The sequence below is a fragment of the Falco cherrug genome, chromosome 10 (genome assembly GCF_023634085.1).
Source record: "Falco cherrug isolate bFalChe1 chromosome 10, bFalChe1.pri, whole genome shotgun sequence".
In the NCBI taxonomy this organism is placed as follows: Eukaryota; Metazoa; Chordata; class Aves; order Falconiformes; family Falconidae; genus Falco; species Falco cherrug.
This window is the reverse complement of record NC_073706.1, coordinates 15,934,538-15,943,292: the sequence shown is the minus strand read 5'-3', so window position 1 is coordinate 15,943,292 and position 8,755 is coordinate 15,934,538. Positions and strand designations below refer to the sequence as shown.

At 65.7% G+C, this 8,755-nt stretch overlaps 1 protein-coding gene across 1 annotated transcript; it reads right to left on the bottom strand.

Annotated features, from left to right (window-relative positions):
• Positions 1-4,762: 4,762 nt before the first annotated feature.
• TCF15 (transcription factor 15) lies at positions 4,763-7,667 on the bottom strand. Its single transcript, XM_005444848.3, has 2 exons — positions 7,072-7,667; positions 4,763-5,206 (listed from the first exon to the last, which is right to left on the bottom strand). The coding sequence occupies exons 1-2, from the start codon at positions 7,546-7,548 to the stop codon at positions 5,132-5,134; spliced, it is 552 nt and encodes a 183-aa protein (XP_005444905.1). The 5' UTR covers positions 7,549-7,667; the 3' UTR covers positions 4,763-5,131.
• Between the last annotated feature and the right edge of the window lie 1,088 nt (positions 7,668-8,755).

Sequence of the window (8,755 nt, the reverse complement as noted above, 5' to 3'; positions counted from 1 at the left end):
CCGCACCCCCAGCCAGCACCCTGGGGCTCCCCACATGCCCCCTGCCCTGCTCACCCCAGTGGGGCCAGGGCAGGCAGTGGTGTGCCCTAGCAGGGAGCAGGATTGCTGGCAGATGGGAAGGCAGCTGGGACCCCTACCATGTTTCGGAGGGGTTAAGCCTGGCCCTGCAGAGCTGTCCCTGCCCCAGGCACCCACAGGGGTGACAAGCAGCATGGCCCTTCCCTGGCCCCCAGTGACAGCCCCACCTCCACCAACGGTGCCTGTTGGGCCAGGTGGCGCGAGCCCCATGGTGCTGCTGGGAGCCCCTGGCGCAGCAGCCCAGGGGGCCAGCACCCCTGCAGGGCTGGTGCTGGGGAAGGGGCTGTGCTGTGGCAGGACGGGGCACAGCTCCCCAGACACACCTTCCTCGGTGCTAATTCCTGTTGCTCCCCGGAGATGCGATGCCCGCATCCCCCTGGACCTGCTCAGAGGGGCCCCTTGCACCGTGCAGGCACCCTGGGGAAGCCCCCTCACTTGTCACCTCCTGCCCCCCCACTGCTGTCAGCTGGCAGTGACTGTCCCTCCCGGGGCCCTTTCCTGACCAGCCACCCCAGCTGCAGAAACAAGATTTTATTTCCCAGGAGTGTGAGGAGGTCTGGATTAAAATAAACTCCTGGCCCAGATCCCTTTTCTGGTGTTGCAGGAGATGCCATGTTTGCCATGAGCACTGCCCACAGCCCTGCTGAGCACCCGGCCCTTGACCCTCCAGGCTGTGTGTCCCCACAGTGGGGCCATCTCCCTCTCCCATCCATGCACAGCTGTGCTGGCTCTCCGGGATGCTGGCACGGCCGTCCCCAGGCTGGGCTGAGCCCCCCGGGGCCACTGGCCATGGGGCAGGGCACCAGGCCAGCCCCACTCTGATTACCCCCAGCGTTTTTTCCTTTTTCTTCCTTAATTTACTGAGTGCTAAATCCAAATATTACAACTTCCCCTCCGCGCCGCTGGTTACGCAGGCGGCCCCGGCCGGGCATTGTCTTATTGTTTGCAGAGGGAAGCTCCAGCAGGAGATTAACCTGGTGTTCACCCCGCACCGCGGCTTCACACCCTGTCCCTGCTGGCAGGGACCTCGTCCCCAGGGACTGCAGCCGGCACAGGGTCCCGGTGGGGTGAACATCTCCGAGGGGTCTGGTACATGGGGGGACATGGTGGGCAGTTGTGCCAGGGGCTGGCAGCCCTGCACCTGTGTCCCCTGCGCCCCTGGGACATGGACCTTGGGGCACTGGGGTTGTGCATCTCTTGGGGATGGTGCGAGGCTGCAGGGCCACCACTGGCCCTGGTAGGGTGGTGAGGAGCTGATGGATGTCCTCAAGCAGACCCTTTGCCTTGTTCCTTCCCCAGGGACCCTGGCAGGGTGCTGGCAGGGTCAGTACAGTCTGTGTCTATTGGCACAGGGAGGCAGGGACTACCTGGCACCCCAGCCTGGGGGCCATCACACCGACCCCATCCCAACCCATCCCATCCTGTCCCATCTCATCCCATCTTGTCCTGTCCCATCCCATCCCATCTCAGACTGTCCTGTCCCTTCTCGTCCCGTCCCGTCCCATCCCATCCCATCCCATCCCATCCCATCCCATCCCATCCCATCCCATCCCATCTCATCCCATCCCCTCCTGTCCCGTCCCATCTTGTCCCATCCCATCCTGTCTCATCTTATCCCATCGCTTCCCATACACCCTCTCCCATACCAGCCCTGGATGCCCACTCCTCCCTGGTCCTCCCCCCTCCTCTGGGCAGCAGAGCCTTGTCCCCCTGTCCACACCCCGCTGCCATCTAGACCTTGTGGGTCACTTCACAATCCTTCTCCCCCAGGTCCGTCAGGGCCAGGGATGACCTGGGATGCTCAGTCGACTGCTGTGGTCCCTGCAACAGGGAGGGTTCCCTGGGCAGCAAGTGGCTGAGCTTTGCTCCAGTGCCAGTGCAGGACACGTTGGGGTATTTGTCCTGACCCTCTGCTCTGGGAGGAGCCTGGGGGTGCCAGGCAGCACCCAAAGGTGTTGCTAAAGGACAAGGCATGAGGAAATCTGGGTTGTGGGGCTGAAATCTGCCTTTGTGTCCCCCACCCCCTGCTGGCACAGGCTCAGGCACGGCTTAACTCCGCTGCCCCATCCTGGGGGCTGTGGGTCGGGAGAGCAGCGCTGCCCACTGAACACAGGCTCTGCTGGACCCCTCTGCCCTCTGCCCTCACGTCCCCATAATCAAATAGACCCTCCTAGGTCCCTGTGTGGCCATAGATCCCTCTCCACCAGCCCTGGTGCACAGCAGCACTGGGGGCTAGAGGGTCCTGGCCCCCCATCACTGGGGAGCAAGCCCCTGCCTGAGCCCCCTGCCCGTGGCTTCGGCAGCTCCTGCCCAGCCAGCCCATGGCTCAGCTCTCCCACCGGCACAGCAGCTCAGCACCACCGGGCTCCGCTCACGGGTGCAGCCCTGCTGCATTCCAGCCTTGCTGGCCAGCCTGCCGAGAGGCTGAAATATTTGGGAGGGGAATGGAGAAGGGAAAGGGGAAAAAAAAAATCTATAAAAAGAAAGTTTAAAAACACAAGTTAAAGAAAAAAATACCAGGCGCGGAGTGCAGCTGCGGTTCTGGTTCCAGTTCCCAGGTGATGTCAGGCCTGGAGCCTCTCCAGCCCCGGCCCCTCAGAGACGGTCTTTGTGGGTTCAGCACTGAGTGTTTTTCCTTCCTGAGACTCGGGGACACCTTCCTGTCTCAGAGAAAGCGGCCAAGAGCCTTTCCAAGGGTGTCCGCGCGCAGGAAGGGGAGAGGATGGGAGGGGAGCGCGAGAGAGGCGGTGCGGCTGGGCTCAGTGTGGGGCTGCGGCAGCCAGCGAGCCAGCAGCATCCGTGGGCGACGGGCTGTGGTGGCCGCGACGCTTGCCCGGCACGGGGCAAAGGGGCACCCGGCTCCCACCAGCCCAGCAGGCTCCAGCGCCTCTGAGTCACCGTTTCCCTCTTGTGGTGCTGGGAGGGGCTGGAATGTACTGGGACCTGTGGGCTTGGCACCGGCACATGGTGGGACCCATGGCCTTGCCACTGGGACGTGCTGGGACCCATGGCCCTAGTGCTGGGACATGCTGGGATCCACAGCCCCAGCACTGGGATATGCTGGATTCTACAACCCCAGTACTGGAACTTACTGAGTGCACAACCCCAGCACTGGATCTTACTGGGTGCACAGCTCTGGCACTGGGACTTACTGGGTGTGCAGTCCCAGCACTGGCACTTACTGAGTACACAGCTGTGGTGCTAGGACATAGTGGGACCTATGGCTGTTACACTGGAGCTTGTTGGGGCCCTAGTCCCTGGCACTGGGACATACTGGAGTCCATGGACTTTACACTGGGTCTTGCTGTGGCTCTAGTCCCTGGCACTGGGACATACTGGGTGCACAGCTTCTGCACTGGGACTTACTGGGACCCATGGTGTTCATGACGCTTGCTGGAATCTAGTTACTGGCACTGGGACATGCTGGGACGCTCATGCTCAGCCCTGGGACACACTGGGACCCGTGCACTCAGTGCTGGTACCTGCTGTGCCCCCAGCACTGGGACCACCAGCCCTCTCTGGCTCCCCTGGGGCTCTGGAGCCGCTGCTTCAAGGGGATGGTCCCCTTTCATGTGTGGGTTGGGCTGTTTGCACAGCGCAGCCCCCTCCTCCACTGCCCCTGCCCCCCGATAAACCCGGGGGCAGGGATTCTGTGTCCTGGGCTGTTTGGAGAATCTCACGGCTGTTTATTGGGGTCTGGGACACATTAGCCACGCTGAGAACAAACCTCTCCCACCCACCCCGGTCCCTGCCTGGGACCAGCTCTCACAGCTGCGCTGCGCTGTCAGCTCCATAAATCAACCCCGGGGGGAGGGAGCCTGGGGCAGGCTCACCTCGGCTGAGCAGGGGCCGAAAGGTGCCGGTGGGCTCCTGCTTCGCTGCCTCCCTGAGCTGGGCTGGGGGAGACTCCTGTGGGACCCCCAGGGTGTTTCCCCTGCTCTCTGCTGGCTGCAGCGCCCTGGAGAAATGGAGCAGGTCCAGCCCCACAGTCCTTGGGGGGCTGCCCTGGGAGCCCCCAGCCGCCCCATCCGCAGCTGCCTCTGCTCTGTGGGACACGCTGGCCCCTGGGAGCCGCGGGACCCGGCACGGCACCTTTCCCAGGCTCAGCACTCCCCGCCACCCAGCCCAGCCCGGCCCCCCCGAGCAGGGTCCCGGGGGGAGCGCGGCCTGGGAACCCCCCACGTCCCCACCTGACCCTGCACAGGTGCTGCTGCCTGCAGCCCCACCGTGCACGGCCATCGTGGCGGCGGTGGTGGTCATGACGGTGGTGGCAGTCGCGGCAGTTGTAATGTACTGGGCGGAGGGGAAGGCACAGAAGCAGAGCCACCAACCCCGACCCACCGCCCAGGTGCTTGTGGCTGTGGCACGGGGCTGGCAGTGCTGTCCCCATCCTGTGGCACAACACAGTGCTGACCGCGCTGGGGGTCCCATGGCCCTTGAGGGCCAAAGCTGTTGGCGGGGCCTGGGGACATGGGGACAGTGTGTGCCTGGGGATCTCACCCCACGTGGATCCCACTGGGGCCCACGGGTATGTCCATGGAGAGAGCTGGAATGGTTGCACTGGCTCCGGGGGCACAGAGAAGCGGTGGGTGCAGGGTTGGGGAGCTGGGGACATCCTGGGGACCCCATGTGCCCCCCACTTTGCCCCACACCGGGGCAGCAGGCAGGCACCGGCCCATCAGAAAAATAAGATTTATTTTCCAAGCGGCTGCATGTGCACCACCAGTGCCTGCGGGGCCACGACACCGTCCCCGCCGGAGCGCCTCAATGCCGGCCGCACACGGGCCCCTTCCAGTCCAGCCCCGGGGCGCGGGGACCCCCCTCCCCGGCCCTGCCCCGCACGGGCAGCCTGGGCCATGGGAGCGTCCTCCCACCCCGCTGCCAGCTCCGGGGCCGGTGTCGGTGTGGTGCCAGCCCTCGGCCCTGGGCTCAGCTGCCGTCGCCTCGGGCGGGCAGCTCCCTCCCTCCCCGATCTGGTCTCTGGGGCTGGCGTGCGTGCGTGGGGTCTGGCCGGTTCTGCCGCTGTCTCAGGCGGGTGCTGCCGGTCCCCGGCTCATCTCCGTGACACTCGCAGGGGGGTCACTCCCCGCACCTTCAGGCAGTTGCCCCCGAGGTCCCTCCGGCCACCCTGCAGAGAGAGGAGGGGAGAGCTGCAGGCACCGGAGCAGGTCCCAGCTGGGGGGTGCCCCGCTTCTGCCCGCCACCACCCTGTGTTGGCTCTGCATGGAGAATTTGCTCTGAAATGGCCAGTGCCACGGTCCTGGGGCAGCTCAGCGCTGCTCGGGATGGACAGACAGATGGGGCTGTGCCTGGAGAGTGGCTGGGTAGGTGGCTGGGGCGTGGGTGCTGCGGTGAGACCCCCAAGGGGAGTCTCTATGGCTCTTTCACCTGCAGGGACACAGCCCCCTTGGCTGCTCAGTGCCACTGTGACTGACCTGTGGCTGGGGGCTGGTGCCACCTCAGGACAGACCCATAGCCCTGGACAGACCCACAGCCCCACTGGAGGTGAGGAGGTTCATCCCAACCTCCCAGTGCATCAGCACAACTTCCGAGTAGTACTGCCCAGTATAACCCAGTCCAGACCAGCATGGCCCAGGTCTAGCCCAGAATGGCCTAGTATAACCCAGCATGGCTCAGCAGAGCCCAGCACATCCCAGTTCCAGCTCAGCCCACTTCCAGCCTAGCACAGCCCAGCATGGCCCAGTACAGCCCATTTCTAGCCTAGCCCAGCCCAGCCCAGCCCAGCCCATTTCCAACCCAGTACAGCCCATTTCCAGCCCAGCCCAGTCCATTTCCAGCCCAGCCCAGTCCAGTAAAGCGCCTTTCCAGCCCAGCCCCAGAGCCAGGAGATGCAGAGCTAGGTGCCAGCCCAGCTCCTGCCACTGCCCCCAGGGTCCTGGGTGCAACAGGAGCTCCCTGGCTCTTGTACCTCCACAGGGTCCCCTGATGGGGACCCAGCACCGCGCCAGACCCCCAGCTCCAGCCCCGGGGAGCAGCACAGGGACACAGCTCTACCCCAGCCGGAGGGTCCCAGCTGGGGCCAGCCATGCCAAGAACTGGGGCTGGAGGTCCCACCAGGAAGGCTGAGGAGGCTGTAGAGTCCAGCCACTGTGAGGGGGGGCAGGCAGGGGAGCAGGAGCAGCAACTAAAAATGGAGCAGCGGAAACCAAAAGAGCCCCAAGGGCTGGAGTGAGCCCCATGGCCATGTTGCTTGGGATGGCACGTGGGACAGCTTGGGGGTCTTGTGGAACCCCTGCTCACGGCCCTACCAAGGGATGCCCATGGAGCCAGGGAGCTGCCAGCCCCTCACCCTGCACAGCCCACACTGGGGCAGGGGCACCCAGGACCCTGGCTTGGGCAGCGGGACAGGCTCACCACCTTTGAGTCACAGGGTGCTGGGGGGGGTCAGCTGGGCAGGGCAGCGGTGCCGTGCTGCCATGCATGGCCCATCTCAGCCCCCTGGTCCACGTAGGAGCCGTGCTGGTGCTTCTGGCAGACCCTGTGTGGGGCTGCTGGGTGGGGACCCCTGCCCAGCCCACCCGTGTGGGGTGTGGGCTGCACCCTGCCTGTCTCCATCGCATCAGGGAGCTGCCTGGGGCAGCCTTGCTGCAGTGCCCGGGGAGCCTGGCAGGGCTGGGGACAGGGACAGGGTCAGCCTCTGAGCTCTGAGCTCCCTGTCGCTGGGTAGCCAAGTGCCCCCGGCACTGGGGTGACTCTTTAACCTCCTGAGACCTCTCAGCCCGGATGGACGTGGGGGAGCAGCCCGGCCCTCTGACGCGAGCAGGAGCTGTGGGCGTGTGGCTACGAGCAGGATTTGGCCGAGAACAGCCAAAACCTCCAGCGGGAGCTGGAGCCAGAGCCTGCTGTTCTCACCAAGACGTGCTGAGCCTCCTGCCCCGCTCAGCCCAGGCAGGGACTGCCGCCCCCCATCCCTTGGGGACATGCTGATCCTCCTGCCCCGCTCAGCCCAGGGACCCCTGCCCCACCGCTCACCCCTTTCCGCTGGTTGCTGAGGCAGAAGGTGCAGATGCTGCGGGGCTGCTTGCTGTCCAGGTCACCCTTGGCCCCGTAGATAGCACTGAAACAGGGCTGCCCGTCCTCGCAGCCCTCGCCCAGAAGCAGCACGTTGGCCAGGTGGGAGATGTAGCTGGAGGCCAGGCGGAGGGTCTCGATCTTGGACAGCTTCCGATCCACCGGCTCAGTTGGGATGAGGGTCCGCAGGGCAGTGAAGGCCGTGTTGACGCTCTGGGTCCGGTCCCGCTCCCGTGCGTTGGCCGCCTGCCTCTGCTTCACCATCACCATCGGGCCCGGTTTCCGCGGCAGCTTGCGGCGAGCCTCGGTGCCCTCGCAGCAGCCGAACGACTGGTCCGACGTGTCGCTCTCGCTCCGGTTCTCCTCGTCCTCCGAGAGGATGCTGATGTCGGGGTAGAGCACACGGGCAGCCACGGGACGCAGCATGGTGAAGGCCATGGCGGGGTGCCCACCCGTGCCCCCGGCCCTGCTGGGGGGACCCCCCGGGCTGCGGGGAGCCTTCCCCCGCCGGCACGGCTGTGACGGCCGGCTCCGGACGTCTTCCCACTGCTGCTCCGCTCCAGCGGCACAGCAGGGCTGGGACGACTGTCTGTGGGGGGAATCAGAATTTATATGGCCGGGGAGGGGCTGGCGCCGGAGCCCACCCCCAGCCGGCCCCTCCAGCTGCCGGCCAGCGTCCAGCGTCCAGCGTCCAGCGTCCAGCGTCCTCGCCCAGCCTGCGGGAACCGCCGCTGGCTCTGGCCATGGGCCTGGCCCTGCTCCGGCACGCCAGCCTGGCCGCAGGCACCTTGCACCCAGGGCCAGGCTCCAGGCTGTGCCCTTGGTGCTGCCGGACCCCGGCAGTGCCACAGACATTGCCAGGGTCACTGCATGCTGAGTGCTCCCTGTACTGCAGCCCCCAGTCTGTGGTGCCTGCAGGGCAATGCCACACACAGTGCCAGCCCATGGGCAGCGTGTCCCCAGCCCCTGCCCAGCTGTCCCCTGCCAGCCCTGGGTCCCACACAGGGCAGCCCAGGGAAAACATGGGGTGTGGGGCCAGGGATGGGGCAGGTACCCAGGACTATGTGGCACTGTTGTGGTCCCTGGGGTGTTTGTCGGCAGGGATGGCAATGGGTGACATGCTGCTCCTGACATCCCACCATGTCCCACTGGGACTGGGTCTGTGCCCGGGAGGATGCCCGGGGCAGGCAGGGAGCAGTGAGGGCAGGCAGCACCACAGGGATGCTCCATGCCCCTCATCCTTCTGTCCCCAGGGCCTGGCACCCTGCATGCCCACCACAGGAGTGTACAGGGGGACATGGTCAGGAGCACGGGCAGCGTTGCAGGCAGCACTGCCAGGCAGCCAGGAGCGTTTCCTCCTGCCTGGGAGGAAGGTGTGCACTGGCAGTGGAAACACGGAGTCTTTTCCTGCAAGGGGAGAGCTGAGCTGGCAGCAGTGGCAGCTGCTGGTGTCCCGGGGAGGGTCCAGGTGTCCCCCCAGCCCGTGGCTGGCTCCCAGTCCTTCCTGGGCACCCGATACCACAGGCAATGGCCACCCTCTGCTCTTCCTCGCTGGGGAGATCTGTGTGGGTCCTGCTCTGCCTTCACCCCCCGGCCCTAAGCCCAGCACCCCGAGAGCAGGCAGGGGGATGGGCAGCTGAGCCAG